The sequence below is a fragment of the Osmerus eperlanus genome, chromosome 3 (assembly GCF_963692335.1).
Source record: "Osmerus eperlanus chromosome 3, fOsmEpe2.1, whole genome shotgun sequence".
NCBI classification, from domain to species: Eukaryota; Metazoa; Chordata; class Actinopteri; order Osmeriformes; family Osmeridae; genus Osmerus; species Osmerus eperlanus.
This window is the reverse complement of record NC_085020.1, coordinates 18625038-18647817: the sequence shown is the minus strand read 5'-3', so window position 1 is coordinate 18647817 and position 22780 is coordinate 18625038. Positions and strand designations below refer to the sequence as shown.

Genomic DNA, 22780 nt, shown 5'->3' with positions numbered 1-22780 from the left:
ACGCAAAAATAACCAGTTGAAAGCTTTGACTGTCTCCGTTTTGCAAAGCCTCATAGCTCGACTTCTTGTAAGATGTTTACATAGGCTACAGCTAAAATTAGGAGCGAATGGTCAGCAGCATTCGATAATAAACAACTGTCCTGGTTCTAAGGATTTGGAAACACTTTTTGCCCCTAGTATAACAAATGGAAATTGTTGGTGTGCGGACGAATCTTTAGTGCTATGGTTCTACTTATAGCCTAGATTATGCTGTAAACGTCACCAATGTCAGGCCCAACAAATGGTTATTTATAAACCTATTACCATATTGCCGTGAAATTAGGCTATTTAGTTAAAAAATAACAATACAATTCTTCAAAACTCAAAAGTTTAATGTTTTTTTTATGTAGGCCTTTCGCTTGAGATTTACATGTAGCCTACCTTTCTACTACAGAATATACATTCGTAAATAACCTACGATTTTCGTTTATTTAAAACATTTAAATAACTCTTTAAATCTTGATAATTAATATTTTACCTGAGTAAAAACTTAATTTATTAAGGTGCGTCTATAGAAAAAGATGTTATATTTCTTTTTCAATTTTTTTTAACAAAACGAATATGGTCATCCAAGTAGTTTGCTTTATTTGCTGTTCTGCTTTTATATTTTCTGAGAGCTTATTGATAGGCTATTATATCGCTTGACAAAAAAGTTAGAGATGCGCAAGCTATTTTATAGGCTAAATTACCGTCTGTGTTATGGAAATATACCATTCAAAAGTCATAATTTACATTCACACGTTTGAGTAGGTCTTCCATTCGTTAATAAATGACTGTATTTAGGCCACGTGTAAAATTGATTTAGACATCACCACCACCTTAAATTAGGTAACGCGAGATTAAATTAAAGTTTCGCAACACACGGAGAAAGTGGGTACAACATTTATATCGATCATCCAATCTGCGCCAATGTTAAAAGCATAAATAACCTAATTATATTAATGATAGGCTACAAGACACCCTTTAATTCTCAATTATGCTAAATTAAATCTGCAATTATCCTTAGTTGTATAATGTATAGGCTACAGGCCTGCTGTTTACATGGGGGCTATAGTCTACTCAACACTGTTGACAATGATGACGTGTCTATCAAAATTTGCTCTATAAAAGTTGATATTCTTTAAAACTTCAAAACATTGTTTGGTTCTGTTTGTAGTGAGGCTTCTCGCTCAACACATGGTTTTACCTCGGTCTTTGGGCCACACTTGTGTATGAGCTGTTTCGGATTCTCAGGTGTTTGTCGGCGACGGCATAAAGCCATATGACATGTTAAAGCTAACATTCGTAGAATTTGAAATCTTGAAATTGAGTTGAAACTTTGTGATAATCTTGCATAAACTTGAACCATTAGGAAAAAACCTAACGCTTTTAATTATTTTATTTGGAGCTCGGTGCTTTGAAAACACGCTCTTCAACTCGTCAGTCTCGTTGTATGGTGTGGGCGAAAGCATGGATAGGGCCCAGGTAGGCTATCAGTCTAATGTGGTTTGATTAGCCTACTAAACTTTGTTAAAGAGCATGAGAAGTGTAGGCCTACTTTTTATCAGGTTAGTACTGTGCGTAGTTATTAATTTTTGATTATGTATCCTAAATGTTCCATAAAGCCCTGTCTAGTTTAATGTTGTGCTGGATGGCCAGTTACGAGCTACATGGAAGGTCCCTCAGTTGTTTCTCTCATCTGCCATTGGATGACAAATTTTGGCTCGCTCTCTTTTCAGGCTTCTCATTGGACACGTAGGATTTGACAGTGAGCAAGAGGGTTGCCCTTAGCGCTTCGAAAAACCGTTCTCCAGAAGTGAGTATCAATCAGAGAGAAGGGAGGACAGAGAGGAAAAGTGGAGCAGGCATAACGCGGAGACAAAAAGCGATAGATAGCATCAAAATATCTGATCTCCGAGAAAACTAAAACACAGTAGAAATGGCATATTTTAAATGTATAAGTTTGAAACCGCATTGTTGGTCATAGGTTTGGGATTACTTTTGACACTGGTGAGTTTTGTCCCGTTGTAAACATTGACGTGCGCATTTTTGTTGTGCTTGCTGCGTGGACGGAGTTGTAGTTCCCCGTCTGGAGGATCAGCCCTTAGAGACATGAGTGACAGGAGACGATCTGCCGCTGCTCTAAGCTCGAGAGCGCACGCTTTTTCGGTGGAAGCCCTAATCGGGTCAAATAAGAAAAGAAAACTCCGGGGCTGGGAGGAGAAGGAGCTTGAGCTGTCTATGGAAAGCCTCGCTACCAACGGACAATTAGGAGACGGAGAAGACCCGGCGCATTGTCTGGATATCGACCCTGGTCAGTGTGGAACCATAGCCTAGCCTACATCTCACAGGTTCAGGGTTCTTGAATCCCAACATTTTACGACACGCGGATGACGGAAAAATGAAAATAAAATATATATTAACACTAGGCCTACATAAGCTATTTTGTAAGATATTGATCCTGTTTCCTTACCTGAGCATTGGGAAGTGAGTGGCTAAACATGCAGTTGTCATGACAATAAATTGGCCATAATACAAATAGGCCTATTGTGTAGCTATTTTCATCCGATTCCTTTAATTTAGGCTACTTATCTTCCTATCAGTTGGTCATCAACGCAAATGTTCCCGTAGGCAATTTAAATCGAAGAGGCCTTTAAATCGAGATGACATAGGTTAATTCAGTAATAATTCAGAAGTTACATTTTTTACACGTTGCATGTGGACTAACAATTCACTTTATTAGTAGGCCTATAGCTGTATTTGAGAGTTTATAGGTCTAACAAAAGCTGTTGTTTTAGGCTACTTATAACCTGTGTGTAACGTGCAGCTCAGCCTCTTGCAGGCCCTTGTAAGTCTGGCCTGCGTGAAGTTCACAGCGCTGACATATCTTTCACGCGTCTCAATATTCACAGGCCTACAACATAATTTGCCGTGACACTGATCTGGGAGTGAAGACACGACCAAATGTGCCTTCCCATTAATAACATAATTGAACAAATGTCCATATAAATTGTTTAGGAAATCTTATGACTAATTTGCACAGTGTTATTTCTTTAAAGAAGTAGCATATGGACTAGATGGACTCTTTGGCCCTATGACATGCCGGAAAAGTTTAATATTAGGCCTACGATAAGGCTATTATTTGTTTATTATTTTATATTTAGGCCTAGTTCTGACAAATCCATTCGCATGAGTTTTCATTAGGCTAGTTGGTACGGCTTCTGGTGTTTGGCGAGTGGGCCGCTCATATAGCTAGCTACATCTCAGTATAAGACCCTTTAGCACCTAATTTTCCCATGTAGAAAAGTTAAATTTACTGTTATTGTTTTACATTTTATTTCACAGGAATTATACCATGTTGGCTACCGCATGTCAGACTCTAGCCACAACCGACACACATATTTGACGAGTTTGACAATCGGTTAATGTAGGCAGGCCGATTCTACTCAAAACTCAAAAACTGCGTTGAGTGTCTTCATTCAGCCAGCAAAAGTAACAAAAAGACTAAATCAAAATTCGAAAGTAGCCTAATTTCAAATGAGAGTAACCACCCTATGTGGGCCTAGGCTATACGATACCTATGCTAACAGGTAAACATTTTTTATATATAACCTAACAGGCTAAATATAAATTATAATTACACTTTTAATGGTTTAACTCATTGACATAGCCTATTTCTTTCTAAGCGGATAAGGTGAAATATTATTTAGCGTAGGCCTACACGTAGGCTATTAGGCCTACAAATGTAGCCTGCTGGTGTTAGACCAAACCTAATACATATGACATTACACCAGGGAACTTTTTGTTACCGAGCCTCATTTATATTGGCCTATATATTATGCCTAACGCATATTGTCGTCTTGTAAATTGTCCCCATCAGATTAACGATTTGAACCTTAATACCTTCTAGTTAACTTGAAATCGGTAGATTGTAGGCCTATGCTATCAATTTACTAATTAAACTCAGTCTATAAAAATGTCGCATGGAATGGCCTATATATGCATCGCTCAAGTTCATCCACCGTCTGCCATGACTTTTTGAAGTCAAGAGATTCGCTCTTTCAAAAGCAACTAATGACAATAGCAGACGTGAGCAACTCAGCCTTTAGTGTTTTCACTTTATTTATTAACCTATAGGCTACTATCTCAATGTAAAACGACCAAGAAAGTTAATATCTTTTGTAGGCTATAAAAAACTCCAGAATAGCCTATAGCCTATTTTATAGGTAGGCCTACACAGTTTTTTCATTTCACCAATGCAATCGTCCTCAGCGTTTAAATTAATAATTAAGACTTATAAATACATGTGGACGTCAAAATACTTTAGCATGATAAAGAACATTCGACGTGATACTGCAAAGCCAATTATAGCCTAACTTATGAAATGTGTAATTTACATCTGCTACGTTTAGCTTCACAACTTCGCTTAGAGAGCGTCTCACGCGGATTTGTGTCAGAGGGGCACCGACGATGACCTCACCCCCGCGGCAGGGCTGTTTTCTTAAACACTCCTGACGCGCGATTCGTAGAGCAAGTGCGCTGCTGTTGAGATGCCTCGCAAATGAGGTGAACAGAGCTACATAAGTTCACGGTTTAGAAGTATTGTAGCAATGCAATCGGTACGGCGAGTCAATGACAGGTTATAGCCTCCTCAGTTTAACAGGGGCCGATTCAAGGGATGCCGTTGATTGAAAAGCACAGTCTCCCTGGGCCGCTCAGAGTTTCCTGACAGCACTTAGTGCAGACCGGGCTCCAGCTGACCCGGAGACCAGCCGGCATTGCAAACAGCGTGTCTTTGTGGCCGTTTATATAGTTCTGGACATAAGCTAATACCTAATGCCTTCAACTGAATAGACTATTGAAACCAACATGGTCATATACTATATATATTTATATATATCATAAGAATATATTCTTATTGAAAAATCGTCTCAGGGATACCAAGGAAACCACCTTAAATTACACAAGAATCGACCCCCACGACCCTCTGAGCTGTTGAATGTATCTCCTACCTGACAGTGGTCTACCTGGACTTATGCACAATCAACAACGTGTGTGGAAGAAGGAAATAAACTGACAGTGCCAGTGAAAGATAGTGGAACAATATTTTATATTTAAAAAATTAAAATTGATTTTGCCAGTGGAAACTGTGGCAGTTTGTTTTTTTGCTTTTGTATTCACATTCTATGAAATATTTCAGTTTCTTTAGTCATGTAAATTAGACTAAAACATTTTGTTAAAAACTTTCTTATTACATTTCAATAATTCTTTGTGTTAATTAGCCTACTTTGTGGTTTCCTTATAATTTAATACGAAAACCGTCTTGTGTTTGATAGAAACAGCTGGTAGTTATAGCAGACATTGTGAACGATGAAGGACATCATGTTGAAGGCTTTTATTAAACTGTCTGTCTGCCATGACCTGTCTGTCTTCCATGGTCTGTATGTGGTTCAGCAGAAACAGGTGGCCCTATTTTTTGTGGCTTGGTTTACTCTGCAATTTCATGGTTGGTAGATTGCAACTTGCCCACGTAGAAATTCTAGTTAGATCGGCATTAAATGCATATCACATTCGTAATTCACATTAAATTGTGGGATTCACCTTGTAAACTGAAATTATTATAATGACTGGAGACTAATACAGGCAGGAATCTTATGAATTGCCCTTTTGTTTTGATTCAAAGTCCCAAGCATTTTGTTCAGTAATAACATGATACCAGGAACTGTGAGTCATGTCAGCAAAATGGTTTCCTTTCTCCTCCAAGGTTTATACACCTACCATACTCCATGTCTGTGTGAGCAGCCTACAGGATAGTTAGACCATTGTAATTAGTAAAGAGGCATGTTATTTTGACTTCATTAGAAAGACAAATCCAATTAGAGGGACACAGTGGACTGAACCAACAGTCGTTTTGAATAACAGAGACTCTCCTGAACAGATTTATCTGTTGTTGTTGTTGTTGTTGTGCAGTCAGATGTGTGTTTTGATGTGTAGTAATGTGTGTGTGTGTTGTGTAGTCAGATGTTTGTGGTGTTGTGTAGCCAGAAGCATATGTTGTTGTTTAGCCAGAGGTTTATGTTATTTTGTCGTTAAATGTGTGTGTCGTTGCACTATAGTCAAACGTGTGTATTGTTGTGTAGTCAGATGTGTGTGTTGTTTAGTCAGATGTGTAAGTTTGTTGTTGCTTAGGTTACTGAGACGCAATGATGAGTCAGCATGAGTCATGCTTCTAAGTTTGTCACCATGCTTTTTCGGCAGAGTGATGCAGACACAGCAATTTTCTCTTCTAAGGTACTGCATCTCAATACATGTAATGTCTTTCAGCCATGACAGCATTTTTCTAAGCCTCACTGTGACAGGGGTGAGCTGGGCCAGGGGTGCTCTAGGGACAGCTATTCTGGTGACAGGCCAGAGGGCTCTAACATGCAGGCTGCCCCTAAGCCACTGGGCCCGCCATGTCTCTCATCTCTGGATGGCTAGGAACGAGGTTGGACGACCATCATGCTGAAAGGATCTCTCAAGAGGATGATGAAAATGTTCCCCCCTTCCCAGTCCTCCTCCCTCCTGCCACCTGTATGTCTGTGGGCTCATCCTGGAGCATTTGTCACATGGGGTATCGTGCTGGCTATATCGATCAGGCTGCTGGCTGTAAAGCTCTAGTGGTTCTGGTTCATTCAGGTCTATGAGTAGCTGAGTTGTAGTGGAGCTGGTTCTGGTTCGGTCTAGTCTATGTGTAGCTGGGCTGCAGGCCAGTCCCTCAGTGGTGCTGGATTTGCATAACCATATTTGTATGGAGTGTACTGCCAAGGCCTACTCCTGTCTCGATAAATACTGTATTATTACATTTTGGAGAATAGACAACCTATTTCATAAAAATATTACGTTGTAGAATTTGAAATATAGTAGTGTTCACAGCTGTTAAATTTATGTATTTTAATTTTAAATAATGAAAATACCTCTAGTCCGGTTGCTACAGTGTGCCCGGAACCAATAATATCCAGGAATAATCGGTTGGTAGTTTTTAAAATGTCCTGATGTTAACCTTCTAGAATTTTCTGGGAAACAAGTAATAAAGTTGATTCATAATGGCCTAAAGATGTTACTTTAGGACTTTAAATTCAACACATTACATAAATTATCCTAGGCCTATGTTCCGAAAGTTGCAACAGTTGTCTACTTGTACTTAAAATAGCAAGCTTAATTTTAAATGGAAATAATGGGTACTCTTTACACGTCTTTTACTCTAGCAATTTAATAACTGATATATCGTCCCAATGCAAGGAATTAAGGCAGCTGGCCATTGACTCCGCGCGACGGACTATGTTGTGTGAGGATCAATTCGATTTCGAACGTTTCGACATTTTAATTAAGCTTTTTCACAATCACATTTCTATATTTAGGCCTTTATCCAACAATGTTTGAATGGGTCACAGCCGGTTCTTGCTTCGGGTAGCCTAATTTGGCATTAGATGACGAAAATAATGTGGCAAGTATGTTACTACTGAAATAAGATTTTCATAATTGTTTCGATCGCCACAGATTCAGAAGCGAGCCCAGGTTCTGACGGTGAAGGTCTGGCGGAGAGAACCTCTTGCTCTTTTGGCTCCCCCACGGACCTGGCCCCCGCTGCCTGCGACCCCACCTCAATGGAGGAGATTCAGGTGGAGCTGCAGTGCGCCGACCTTTGGAAGCGCTTCCACGAAATTGGCACGGAGATGATCATCACCAAGGCGGGAAGGTAATTCCATTGCTCAATGGAGACACCACAACTGCGCTTATTAAGCATTGACTTGTGAATGTCGGGTTAGAATTGTAAAACATTGTGTGCAACGTGTACATGCAGCAGGCCAATATGTTGTTCCGTTATCACACATATGTTTAAAAAAATCCTTCTCGGTTAAGCTATAATGGCAGTGTGTTTTCAAGTTATTAAAATAATGTTTCTTCTCAGCGTAGTGGCGTGCAATAGGAACGAGTTGTGCGCATAAATGGTGCTGTTTTTAGGAAGCACTGCACGCGCTGTGTTTGAGGGTGCTAATGTGCCGCACATGGGGCCAGGTCTCCGGACACACCACTTTGGAAACAGGCGGAACGCATGGGGATATTCCATGGTGATGTCAGAGAATACAAAAAGGGAACTGCTTCTAATGAATATCCTATACTCGATCTGTTTTCGTTTTCTTTCTCTTTTGGGCAGCAATTGCACCCAAACCGAGCATATAACTGAGCTGTGTTCTCGCAAATAGCCTAACTCGAGCGCCGGTCATTTCCTATTGCCTGTAGGGTATTTCGGATTTTACGATCAAGCGATAGCCTATGATAATATGAACTATAGTGGACGTACACTAAGGGTAATAAATCAGTGGACTGGATATTACTTTTCTGTAGCCACCAAAGAAAAGGTAGCCTAATGCAAGTTATTTTGCATTAGACTTTCAATAATCCTTTAAGGTTTATATTATGCAAATCGGTTTATACATTATGGCAATGCATAAATATGGTATGATATGGGATGAAATGCAATATGGAAATAACCAAGAAATTATAATCTGACCATCTAAATGATAATCTGAGCAAAGGATGACTGAAATCAACAATTACGACCTGAAACAATTATGTGAACAATGCCGATATTGAGTAGCCTAAGCAATAGGCCTAAATTAGTCGTTTCGTCTTGACGAGCACTGACGAGTGTTTGATCAACGTTAGGCATTGTCACTGATTATTCAGATTTTTTTATTTTGCCTAGGTCTGCAGTTAATACCACCTACGGCCTACCACCCGTATTTCTTTCGAACAGTTTTCGCAAGGCCAATATGGACTATAAGGACATAGGCCTATACATTTTTTTCATAAATAGAATATAGTCCTACTCCAGGTTATTTATGATACGCCAGATACATAAATTCAGATTAGTGTAATAGTAGGCTACTTTCACATCCGATAAACTTGTCTTAATTATATTTTATTTACTTTGGTAATCGCCTCATAAATATAATTATTCTTCGTTTAAGCGTATAAGGCTTACACGAATAGCTGCGTGTATTGCATGCCCCTGCTAATAATAAGCCTATAAATTCAAAGGAGAAGGCAAGTAAATGAACAGCCCTCTTTTCTCATTAGAAAAGCCAAGATTTATGACGGTGAAATATGAAAAAAGAAAAGTCAGCTTTTGAAGTGTAAAACGGGTAATTAACTTAAAATGTTTCCATCTTCATATTATTATGGTTTCGTTTTAAACTTTTAAACTTATTTTCCCTATTTGCATTTTTTTCTCCCCAAAAAAGTTTAATCGTGTGCACATGTTAAGGGGAAGTATAGATAGCCAATCAAGCAAGCTCAATGTCTGTATCTCAATGAAACCCCATTCTCTCTTTAACATGAATACAATTTATTTGACATTTAACATTTTATGAAGATTTTTTTTTGCAACATTTTTATTGAAAATCATAAAATGATGTGTGTAGGCACTGCTATTATGGGATTAAAAAAACAACTGGCGAGACTGGCATTGGTTAAACTTTTAACCATGGTGTTCTCCTGGCTCATGAAAGACTCATGGAATCATGCTGACATTACCCAATACCTTGCCTATTGTACACATCTGATTATGCTGCTGTTCTTCTCATCCCAGTAGCCCTTGATCATCTTATCACCCTGCTTCTGCTCATCTCACCTCCTTCATCATGTCTTTCCCTGTCCTCCTGCCCCTAGGCGCATGTTTCCTGCAATGAGAGTGAAGATTGTCGGTCTGGACCCCCACCAGCAGTATTACATAGCCATGGACATTGTACCTGTAGACAACAAGAGATACAGGTCAGTGTACATACAAACAAACATAAACATACACACACAGCTGTTTTACACACAGGGGCAAGACACATCCTCGTAGCAGGTTGATGGTTGTATTCATGTCAGAATTCCGTATTCTAACCATCAAAACATTTTATTTCAGAGTTGGAAACCACTCTGAATTTGCTGGTCTTTTACTCTGTTTTGATGGATAGCCCATGATGAAGATGTTACTGGCTCGAGTGTTAGTGTAAAGAATCTGATATTAAATCCTCTGAGAATGTGAAAAAATAGTCTCCACCAGACCAGGGTCCTGTATAGATGTGCTATGATAGATCTCCCAAGACCAGCATATGTGGCCTGGGGAGAGATGTTATGTGGAAGACTGTGAGATCCCCATAAAGTCAATTTAAATACATATTTTTTGGGGGTGCATGTATGCCTTTATTATTTATTTCTGACAGAGATGGTGTGTTTGGAGAGGACAGGAAATGTGAAGAGAGAGAGAGAGAACGAGAGAGAGAGGGGATGACACGCAGTAAAGAGCCTGGGCCAGATTTGAGCCCAGGCCACTGCGGTGGGGCCTCAGCCTATGTGGTGCGCGTTAGTCTGGTGAACCACCGGAGCACCCCACCAGGAAGTCATTTTGTAGATACTGAATTCCCCCCCAAAATAAAGTGGGGAATCGATGATGTTAGTGACAGTGATTACAGCTTGATGGTTAGTAGGCGTTTTATTTTAATACTGCCCCTGCATTTCCTTCATAAAGGCCAGATGTATTATAGTTGTATGTAAGTATTAAGTCTAAGAATTTACTGTTGCGTCTTTGACTCAATATTACAGCTGAAATACTTATTTTTATTATTTTTATTATCTCAACTTACTCAATTGTATTTTTAACAGAATCGAAAGCAAACATCACAGTAAATCACAAAAACATTGTTGCCAGGCAGCATTGTATCATCCATTACATTCATGTATCAAACATCATATTCAGATTTATGGATATTGGGCTTTTTACAGCACTTCATAATTTGTATTTAAGTTTCCATGTTTTGTAGAGTGTATAATGAAAGGAAAGCAAAATAACATTTTGACAGTAAGGGAATGCAATACTTTTAAATATGATTTTAAATCTGATTCAGATGATCATAACTATTAAACTGAATGACACAACACCAATTTAGCATTTTTCTCAAATCAAGAATAGTCAATTGTCTTTTTCAGAAAGCTGAAGCTATATAAAAGTACTCCGTTTGATAGCTCATGCTTTCCCCCATTGTGGTTGTTTATGTCAGAGTTAGACAGCAGCGCCATAGCTGTTTCTCTGGCTGCTGTCGCTCTCATAGAACTGACCAGAGAAAATATCATGGAGGATTGTAGAAGCCAAAAGATCTTGTAAAATTAAATAGGATTTCTTCCTGGCTAGGGAATTTACCACAGGGCTTTGCAAACTGAGCTCTGAGCTGTCACTGGAATGTCTCATAGTTCTCAAGAGTTGGGGTCTGGAAATATGGTCTTTATTGGAGTTTACTTGCTTTACTTAGGCATTCTGCCTCTCTTTAGGAGCGCCTCGTTAAATTTCCATATATTACTGCTCTTTTATGTGGACAGTTGGTTAGTTCTAAGTTTGAATCGCAGAAATGGGAAAGTGCAGACACCAATGCTTTCTAACTCATCAAAGGTACTTCATTCCTTACTGTAAATGGCAAAACGTATACACACACATATACATATCACGCTCAAAAACACATGTTCACGCATAAAGGTTTGCCTTAATGTAAACTCAGAACACACATGCAGGAGCCTTGGGTAAGGTAATGGTGATACTTACTCTGTCAGTAAGGTAACCCAATATACAGCCTGGGTTTGGAAAGGGTCAGCCTTTTATGTGTGTGGCTGTCTGTATTCCTGTGTGTCTGTGTATGTGTTAGATGACTGGTGTGTCCAGGGTGTGTACGTGTTAGATGTTGTGTTTGTGTGTGTCCATTGTGTGTGTGTGTATGTGTGGCTGTGTGTGTGTGGCTGTGTACATGTGTGCGTGTGAGTGGTGGTGTTGGATGAGGGGGTTAGGGGTTCCCTGTCAGTCTAAAGAGTGTCACATAAAGTCCGATCTTTATTGATAGTGCCGGAGCCAGATGGCAGATTTATCGAAGATGAAAGGAGACTAATCAAATTTCCAGTGGTGTTTGGGGCTCAGGTTCCCCTCTTCTTCAACACTTTCCCTGCTACACGGAGCGTAACCCTAAACAGAGCTCCAAACAGGAAATTACAGAAACGCCTGGCGTTCTGTGTTTGGGCCCAGGGTCGGATATATGTGTGAGTATGGGTGTTTATTAGTGTGTATATTTGTGTGTGTATGAATGTGCCTGTTTGTTGTGTGTCGTTTCTGTATGTGACAGAGAGAATGAAAAAGCTAGAGAGTGTGTGGGTGTGTGTTTGTGTGACAAAGAGAGGGACAGAGAGGGCTGGTGCAGCACTTGAAGACCATAACAAAGGGACCAAATGAAAGTGTCCATGTTTTACAGCTGAGCGATGACTCTGGCGAAGGCGTAGCCGCTAAGCGCCTGTCCAGAACTAAAGACAACCAGCTGGGCCTCGGCCCGCTCTGCTAGCTGCTCTGCTAGCAGCTCTGCTAGCAGCTGTGCTAGCAGCTGTGCTAGCTGCTCTGCTAGCTGCTCTGTTAGCAGCTCTGCTACCCGCTCTGCTACCCGCTCTGCTACCCTCTCTGTTAGCGGCTCTGTTAGCTGATCTGTTAGCGGCTCTGTTAGGAGCTCTGCTAGCGGCTCTGCTAGCGGCTCTGCTAGCGGCTCTGCTAGCGGCTCTGCTACTAGCAGCTCTGCTAGCTTTAGTGCTCCCAAACACTCGCTCAACACACACTAACACCCAAACACACACATTTACATGTAGTCATTTAGCACTCACGCAACAGCAAATATTATGACTGAGACTGGAAATATGTTATCATTATCTACCTGGAAAAGCTGGAATATGTGTGTGTGTGTGTGCCGGTCTGTCTGTGGCTCAATTATCTGGCGTACCGGACAATGTATGAAGTTAAAAGTGGCATGTGTATTTGGCAGGACCCAAGGACGTGTCGAGTGTGAAGTTCTCAATAAATAAATAAATATATACTTGTTCAAATATAAATATAAACTGGCATTTTTATACTGCCTCACAAATACAAGAAAACTTATAAGCCAATATTAATGTAAAAAAACATAGGTGCCTAAGACTTCTGCACAGTACTGTATATATAAAAATATGTGTGAGTGTGTACACATGGAATATTTATATATAATATTTATTATCAGAATTTCATCAGAATTTTCAAATGAATCTATGACTGCAAATGTGCTTAGTTTGACGTTCTTTTTGCAAACAAGATTGCCAGTTATTTAAAGACCAGCAAGTTGTACATGATTCTCATGGCTTTGTCTGTTTGTCTGCCTTCCTGCCTGTCTGCCTTCCTGCCTGTCTGTCTGTCTGTCTGCTCTGCAGGTATGTGTACCACAGCTCTAAGTGGATGGTGGCGGGAAACGCAGACTCCCCTGTGCCCCCACGGGCCTACATCCACCCGGACTCTCTGGCCTCTGGAGACACCTGGATGAGGCAGGTGGTCAGCTTTGACAAGCTTAAACTCACCAACAACGAGCTGGACGACCAGGGACACGTAAGTGAGACTGCGAGCCGGCTGGTAAAAATGTGGTATGTGGCTATTGTAAGGCAGGATAGTATAAATATAACTAAATATATCAGATAATATTGTTGTTGCTAGCAACCCATACGATGGGCATGACATGGGGTCTGTGCTGTTAGAGACCATGCTGCTTTGATTACAGCCTGATGCTGTTTAAACAGGAACCAGTTTAAATCCTTTTCTGCACCAAGGTCTTGATTCAGGGTTGCCAGTATTGAAGATGGACTCATATTGCCCAACTGCAGAGAGGATATATATAATTTGATCATCTCAAAATGGCCGACCGTGGCTAGCTCTTGTGTGCTCAGCTGGGCTGGTATGCTTATACAGGCTGGCTTTCTGTATGAACACAAACGCTGTCAAGTTTACCTTTCAAAAATATTAATGTAATAGCACGTCATAGTTAGATACTGCATAGAAATTCAATAACATGTAATTGTTATATAACATATATAAATACATGTAATGTAATGCATGTAGTAGTTAGATAATAATATATACAAATGTACTATACAAAACAATAATCGCTACTTCTTTTAAATACACCTATAACTTCTTTGCTGGGGACATGGAAAAAAGGAATTTAGTTACTTCCTGTATGACAAAACCTCACCACAGACCTCACCATCTCTATTGGCTGAAACTGTATACCAGTGCTACCAAACATTCCCCCTTGTAGAGAATTTCAGCATGACTCAAAGAAACAACAGCTTGGATTGATCAGATATCCAGTTAATTTGGTAAAGCCGGCAAAAGACTAGCTTAATTTATACAAAGACGTACTAAGACTAATGTTGTGCAGTTGTTGTCACCAGTGAAGTTGTTGAAGCAGCTTTCCCTCTCTCTCTGTCATTCTACATCAGTGACCAACTGTTGCCCTCTCTCAGGGATTAATAAAGGGGTCATAAGTCTGTAATGAGATGAATGATAGTATTACCTTGTTCTGATTACAGTCAACAATCGAGTAGATCAGGTCTCATGTGTGTGTGTGTGTGTGTCCCTGTCCCGGGCCAGGTCAGAACTCTAACTGGACTCCCCAAGGTCCAGGCCAGGGACGAGGTGACTAGGGGTGAGGGAGGGATCCAATATTGAATTTACTGTCCCCCGTTATTTGGTAGTGTTTCCCCAACCTCAGTTTGAAATGACCCCCGTGGTTGAGGCGAGGCTCAGGGGAGGGTGTTTCAGTCTGAGTAATGAAGACCAGCTGGAGGCCCCGGGCCGTGCTGGCCCGACACAGTCTGACGCCTTTTCCACCCCCTCCCCCCTCCCCAGACCCCTCCCCCCCACCAACCGCCCCCCCCCAACCCTCCACCCCCGCATCCTCACCACTCCACTCCTGTCCCCCACCAACACCCCCACCCCTGCCTCACCACCCTCACTACCACAACTCCCCCACACACACACCCCAGGCTCCATCACCCCCCCCCCCCTCACACACACACCCGTCATGTTTATGTTCTGCTTCATGATAAAAAGAGATTGTATGAAATCAGTCCACATACAGTATTTGACATCAGACTAGTCCATACACTCTGTACCCACATCCCTGAGGCGCGTGTGAGTGCAAAGACCATTCAAGACCAGATTTGAAACCATAATGATTCCCACATAAGCATTTCTCGCACACTTACACACACACACATATAGCACACAGACATAATTTTTTTAACCATAATCGTCTGTTTCCCTTCCAGATCATCCTCCACTCGATGCATAAGTATCAGCCCCGGGTGCATGTGATCAGGAAGGACTGCAGTGGGGAGCTGTCCCCCACCAAGGCTGTCCCCGGCGGGGACGGGGTCAAGACCTTCAGCTTCCCGGAGACCGTATTCACCACCGTCACGGCCTACCAGAACCAGCAGGTCTGAGCCTCTCTGACTACTGCTGCAACCTAAATGGTTATGGGAAATGGGAAAGTTAATCAATTGTAGTTAATTATGAATGAGTTATGGATGACATGGGATTCTTTTGTGTTTTCTTGGGATGTGTTTTGTATGAGTGCATTTAGATTTATGGACCACAAGTAAAAAACTAATGTTGATTGATGATTGAGTCAATTGATACCAACCGCTCATTGATTTATATATTCTGTCATTTCCTTTTTTTTTTTTTTTTACCTAATATTTTCCTTTCTGAGTCCTCAAGAATTTAGATTGTTACGTTCTTGTCATTGGCAGATCACCAGACTAAAGATTGACCGCAACCCGTTCGCTAAAGGATTCAGAGACTCCGGTAGAAACAGGTACATTTGCCTCCAGTAACTGGAGCACCATGTAATACAAGCTGTCGTAGCGTTCGCTATGCTGTGCACTGCAAATCTATCCTTTCTCCAAAAGCGGCCTTTAATATGGAAATAATCCCCTTGAGATAGCATTTAATCCCATGTGCTGCTCCATATAAAATCAGTCACTCTCAGCACTGCCAAGATGAACCACTGTGGTGCAGACTGAGCTGCAAGTTTCAAGGAAGGAGATCTCCCTCTCTCTCTTTCTCTTTCCCTCTGTTTCTCTCTCTCCCTCCCTTGCTCCCTCTCTCTCTCGCTCTCTTTCTCTTTCTCTTTCTTTCTTTCTTTTTTCCATATAACTTTTCTTTTGCTTTCTCCTTACTTTTGTATTCTCTCTTCCTCTCCGCTCTCCTCTCTCTTTCTCCTACCCTAGTCTCTGTTTCTGAATTATCAAACATAAGGGGGAACCCTGAACCAGACCCTCTACACATGAAAGCAGCCTCTCATCTGGACCACATTATCTGCACAGATATTTGAGACATCTTTTTTCATTTTTCAAACAATAGAGTGCCTGATTTATGAACTAGCATTAGAATTTCATTGCCGAAATCGACAGATGAAAAGATTATGCAGGAATTAGATATTTATAGAGAGAAAATGTATTTATCCTCACACACTCCTCTTCATTCAACTCAAACCCAGCCTATGATAGTCATTTACCTTAGCAGTGCTAAATGGCAGTGAGTAATTCCATATCGTCGACATAAAATCTATAAAAACGCCATCTTACCAAAGCTAATTTGTAATTTAACTACCGAGTTGTTTTCTTTCATGAATTTACATCTTAATATGGAACTCCCTCAAGCATTAAATTATGATCATGTCGTCTAGTTGGACTCTGTGGTGACGCTGTGTTATGGGGTAAAGGAGGACATAGCTCATTTGTTGGGTTTTGGTCCTGAGCGGTATGAATGAGTGCACTGATGGTAGGGGCCAGTGTGATTAGCGTAGCGCGCTAACGAGCTGGTATGGACAGGGAGTTACTGGCCCTAAAATAACATGAGCAGGACAGGCTCGTTTCCCTGGGATCGGCCCAGCGGTGAGCTGGGGAGTAAATCATGCAGGAAGGAGAACCGAGATTCAAGATGAAACATCACTCAGATTTATGTGCACAGTAAAAACCTGCTCCTTTTTAATGGCTCCAGTTTCCTCAGTCTGACTTCAGCTCTCCTACTCCATCCCCCTCATCTCTCTCCTCTGTTTCCATACATGCACATACACTCATAGAAATACACAAACTCACACAAAAACACAAACGCACGCACACACTCACACAAACACTCACTAACACACGCACACATGCAAACACATACAGTACGATCACACATAAACTCACATGCTCACACACACACAGTACCATTTATTATTCCCTGACCTGACTGTCTCTTGCCACTCCCTCATTCTGTCTCTGACCTTCTTGTCTCTATCTCCTGTTTTATTGCACTGCCTCACTCCTTCGTCCTCTCTCTCCCCCACAGGACTGGTTTGGAGGCAATCATGGAGACATATGCCTTCTGGAGGCCTCCAGTGAGAACACTCACCTTTGAGGACTTCACTAACATGCAGAAGCAGCAAGGTGTGTGGAACTATTTCAGAAAAGGCTGGGGACCCCCATTTTCAATCTAATTGGTCTCAAAATATAGTTCCTACTTTTCCAATACCTCACTATCTAATAACTGGGTTTCGGGACTGAGTCTGACATCAAGGAACTCCCTTGGCGTATTTCCCTCAAAATGTGTATCTGTTGAACTTTTCACTCTCTGCAGACACCGCAGAAATAAAATCATTAAACGAACCCAATGGCTTTTGAGCGGCTTAGTGACAGAAGCGGCGTCTGTGAAGGGCTCTGTCCCCAGCGCCGGCTCTTGCTCATGGCTCACATCACAGGCTTGACTCTCAAACCAACTTGATGTCCTCACCCTGTCCTACCTCACGGTCACGCTGATGTGACGCTTGTATTTTGTCTGTGCCGACATCTGTTTGTTATCACAAGCTCCTCCGAAGCGATTAGACGTTAATTAAAGTCCTTGCGCCGCCGAGGTCCTTGCGGTGTTTCGTACAACAGAACCGGAGATTCACCCCCGTGGCTCCTACACCCCTCCAGCCCGGTAATCAACTGTTCCCCTCGACGACGCTGAGCCTGCTATAACCCCGGCCTGAGCTGAGAGGAAAATATGACATCACCGCGACCTCCCCTTCGACAGAACCCCGCGCAGAACCGGACAGAACAGAACGTAGCAGAACGCTGCAGCGTTATCGAAGGCATATGGTGCAAAATCAGAAGCCTAGCCAAGAGTCCTGAAATATTTAGTTATGCAGTTTTTTAGATTTTCCCTCTCCCAGTTACTCCAAGAGAATCTCTTTAACAACAAGATGAATGTGAGCCAAATTCTCATTAATAAGGAAACGTGATTGATATCCTACAGCTATAGCTCTGTCCCTAAAGTTTGACTTATTGGACGTAGATCCGTGCCAGGAGTGTTTCTATTGGACCTAGATCTGTGCCAAGCTCTGCTCAGTTCAATCCACACGACATGGGTCTCTGTTGAGAAAGAGGGCCTGCTCAAAGCTCTGTTTACCTGTTCCAAACTGAAGCCATATTCATCTCCACATAATTTTATTCAGTGAGTAGTTATTTATGACTTGAGGTATGCTTTTGTAAATAGCAGTATCTCAAAATAATGCAGATCAGCTATCCTTTCCTAATGTCAGATGTTGTCAGATCAAAGTCCTTTACAATACATGTCTCTAATACTGGTTCACTACTACAGATTCTTTAATACAGGTCCTTTACACAGGGGTTCATGCAAAATAAATGGATAATGATGAATTAGAACCAGTAAAATATGTCTGGAATGTACACCCTGATCAGCCATATACCTGTACATCACACAGACAGCCAGAGACCCAGTACCTGAATGAAAGATCTCTTATCAGATTATTTGTTGGCAAAGGCTGTGTTTGTTTCACTCCTTACCAATGGCAGCTGTCTTTCTGTCTCGCTGTGTGTGTGTGTGTGTTTGTATGTGTGTCTGCATGCGTGTGTGTATGGTGTGTGTTCCAGGGGGAAGCACTGGCACCTCTCCTACCACCTCCAGCACAGGAACCCCCTCCCCCTCCGGAGCTGCACACCTCCTGTCCCCCTCCTGCTCCCCCCCCACCTTCCACTTGGCCCCCAACACCTTCAATGTGGGCTGCAGGGAGAGCCAGCTGTGCAACCTGGGCCTGTCTGAGTACCCGGCCTGCGCCCGCAGCAACATGGCCGCCCTGCAGGGGTACGGTGGCCTTGCCGACAGCTCCTACGGACGCCTCCAGGCCGCAGGGGGCACCGTGACGTCGGGTCAGCCCTCCGAGTCCTTCCTGCCCCAGAGGACTTCCTCTCTCATAGCTGCGGGCATGCAGGGTGGTGCTCACTCCTCATTGGCTGGCGGCAGCGGTGGCGGTGGAGGGGGAAAAATGGATGCCTATGGCGGGCAGCTGACCTCCTTCCCGGCTTCCCAGCTACAGTATGTGATGCAGGCAGGGGCTAGCTCTGCCTCTGGCTCCTCCTCCACCTCCGGCTCCTCTCCCTCCTCCGCCCACATGTTCAGCGGCGGCCATCACCACGTGCAGCAGGGCTCCTACAACGCCTTCTCCCTGCACAACCCCTACAACCTGTATGGATACAACTTCCCCAGCTCCCCCCGCCTGGGGGCCAGCCCGGAGAAGCCCCAGGGCGGCCTGCTGTGCTCCTCCTCTCCTGCCGGGGCCTTCTCGGAGCGCCAGTACCTATCCAACGGAGGCATGGAGGGCATGCACATGATCGGCAACCCCAACCCGGGCCAACAGGGCGGTGCCTCCTGTGATGGCCGCCAGTATGGCTCCTCCTCTCAGATGTCCATGCATATGGTGTAAAACTGGGGCCCCTCCTCGGACACCTGTTCTGACACTGTCCCCACATTAAAACACCCTCCGTTCTGAAGTCTATCTGTAATCCCTGACAAGCTTAAAGACATTGTTACCGTGTTACTGTGTATGTTTTTATGGAGTGTTGTTTGTGTTTCTGAGCTGCAGAGTGAACCTTTCAAAAAAGGACATTTTAATCTCATGATGTATTTGCTTAAAATTTCACTCCAAAGGCTTAAACAAAGTAGGGACGCTATTATTTAATTCTCCAACTGATGAATATGGTGTAAATAAAGTGAGTTGGGAGAAAGAATCCCCCCCCCCCTTCCCCCCAGGGTAGCTCCGAGCCTGAGGGACCCAGAACCACGTCTTCTGATTCTAGAGGGATTATCAGGAAGAAGTCTATCGATCTTATTATGGTGCAATAGTAACGACATTCTCCACTGCAGCTCTCCCTATCTCTGCCTTATCTCAGATCTACAGACCGGACCACGTGTTACTGACTCCTCCGAATCACAGGCACACCAATGCCATACGGCCAAATATGAAAACACGACGGAAGGCCGTAGAGGATTTAGGGTGACAGCGCGGAAATCACAGACGTTTTCTAATAAACTTCAGAGGTTTAAGAAAGTCTGAGAAACTCTCAGGGCAGAGGGACTCTGGTAGAAGAAGGATACAGGAACGAGATGTATGTGATGGAGAGTGTAAACAGAAAGTGGACCGATCACGTCAAAGACTCAGACTAGATGGAGAACTGCGAGGGAAGGATGGGCGGACTGCCTGCCCTCTGGACACACTGTATGAAAGGGACTATCCTGGAAATTACCACGCAAGCATATCTTATTGGTGCTTTCTTCATTGACAGGAATGGGTTCACCCCATTGGTGATTGGACTCTTTTTAAAGTATACACAGTATAAAATGACGAATGCAAGAAAAATCATAAGCTTTAAAGTTGTGTGAAAAGTTATAAGAAACAATAGGAAAACAGAGTAATTAACGTATGTTTTGGTGTGTTGTAGATATGTGTATTTAATTACCAAGTCATAATACCATTATATGGGCCAATCTATTATGAAAACAAATGTGTGAAAAAAGGAAATAGCATAGTTATTCTTTTGGATGGCCTTTAATAAATAAATGTAAATAACAAGTGCCAAGCACAAAAAAGCTCAATAAACGTTTTAATTCATTTACATGGTTTTGAATTTTTTATGCAGCAATATTATGGCGAAACATACTCTAAATGTTGTCATACACTGGCCTGTGTGCCAATGAAAAATCATTCATGTATCATTCATGTATCATAGCAGTGTCCAGGAGTGGCGTCATAATTAATCATACAGAACTCTTACTCTATACTAAAAACACATCTGCTTTTGTCCACATCACAAGCATTGGTTTCAGAGCTATGACGCAACCCATCTATCACGGGGGAACAGAAACACAGTCAGTCCTGCTGGTTCTCTTTATCGCAGAGAGCCGAGCCCGCGTTCATCAGGGATGAGGCCCATAAATATGCCACCTGTTTGCAGAGAAAACTGGCCGTAATCATTTGAACATTTGAGAGGAATAAGTGTATTTATGATCATTGTATTCTTGCTCTGTGGTGCCCCCTCGCTATCCTACTTCAGACCTCTGTGGTTAAACCAATCAGCATCCATTACACAGGCGTCTCCTGAAGGACTGGCTCTCCCCCAGTCACGTCCTGTTATACACCCGGCTCCAGCCATGAAACATCATATCTGAGCCATCATCAGAAAATGAAGGGGTCTCGGACCGTAGAGACAGCTCTCGGTATTGGAAACACCTGTTTTCCGAGAACGACTCCAATAATGAGTGGATGTACCAGAGAGGAGTGCATGATTTCATAATTTGGCACAGATCCATCTATCTGGACATTATTTCCTATTCACGTTATTTGTCTGATATCCCTCTACATGGTTCCAGCAGTTTTTAAAATCAGTGCAAATTTACCTCAGTTCCACAGACCGAGGGCACATACATGTGGAGACTCAGTAGAAGTTACTGCCTTGCTTGCCAGATCAGTCTTGAAGTGGAAAAGATCAGATGGAGTTACTCATACTCTTTCATTACCAGCAAAATATGCAAACAATCCAATTGATTGATTAATAGATGTACACAGCTGCTATACAGTAAAATATGAAACTGGAACAATTTAAGATTCCAAACCAAATTCAGACAAGTAGAATACTTTACGAGACACTTTGGACACATGCTGGTGCTGAGTAATGCTTTGACAGAGCTGAATGAGGGAGATGTGTGTTTGGCCTGACTGCTGGTTAGATGTATCACCATATAAGACAGTCTGATCAGATTTATGGTAAACTGTTGCCCTCTTGTGTTTCTTCTTAGATCTGAATTCCTCAGTTCAACCATAGTACTAACAGAACCCAACAGAACCCTAATCCATCCTGAGACTAACAGAACCCAACAGAACCCTAATCCATCCTGAGACTAACAGAACCCAACAGAACCCTAATCCATCCTGAGACCAACAGAACCCTACAAATCCCCCCAAAACACATGGATGTGAGTGTGCACACACACACACACAGACACATGAATACAACAAAGAAAAACACACAATCCCTCCATTTCAGTGAAAGGCCTCTTGTGGACTTAGAGGTCAACAGGAAACATTCAAAACTATTTTTTTCTTCTGGAGGTAAAAGAGATGTTTGAGATACCATCACCCCAGAGACAGGTGGTTCTGATAAAGCCCAGGCCCAGATGGAGCCGGCCAGGCCAGGCCTCTCCTGTGGTGTGCTGCCTGCTGAGTACAGAGACTGACCAGCGGGGCGCCTCCACAGCTAAATGAGAGAGGTCCGGTCTGGAGCTGCCTGGTGCACCCGGGTCCTGGGGATAGTGTGACTGACCGGACGGCTGACCCGGACGCTGCACCAGACCTGGGCCAGACGGAGCAGTGTGGGAATGGACTGGAGGTAATGGGGGTGGGGGGGGTCCGATAGCACTCAGCATTGAGGAAACTTGCACTTGAGAATCAAGGGGCCTGGTGATGGGGGTCAGGGGGTAGGGGTGGGGGTGTGCGAGGGCTGCAATAGCACACAGATGTAG

General features: G+C 42.6%; 1 protein-coding gene across 1 annotated transcript; it reads left to right on the top strand.

Moving 5' to 3' along the window:
* Nucleotides 1–1850: 1850 nt before the first annotated feature.
* tbx15 (T-box transcription factor 15) lies at nt 1851–20867 on the top strand. Its single transcript, XM_062457608.1, has 8 exons — nt 1851–2332; nt 7558–7756; nt 9733–9834; nt 13312–13483; nt 15205–15372; nt 15688–15752; nt 17273–17370; nt 18859–20867. The coding sequence occupies exons 1-8, from the start codon at nt 2131–2133 to the stop codon at nt 19686–19688; spliced, it is 1836 nt and encodes a 611-aa protein (XP_062313592.1). The 5' UTR covers nt 1851–2130; the 3' UTR covers nt 19689–20867.
* Nucleotides 20868–22780: the final 1913 nt, after the last annotated feature.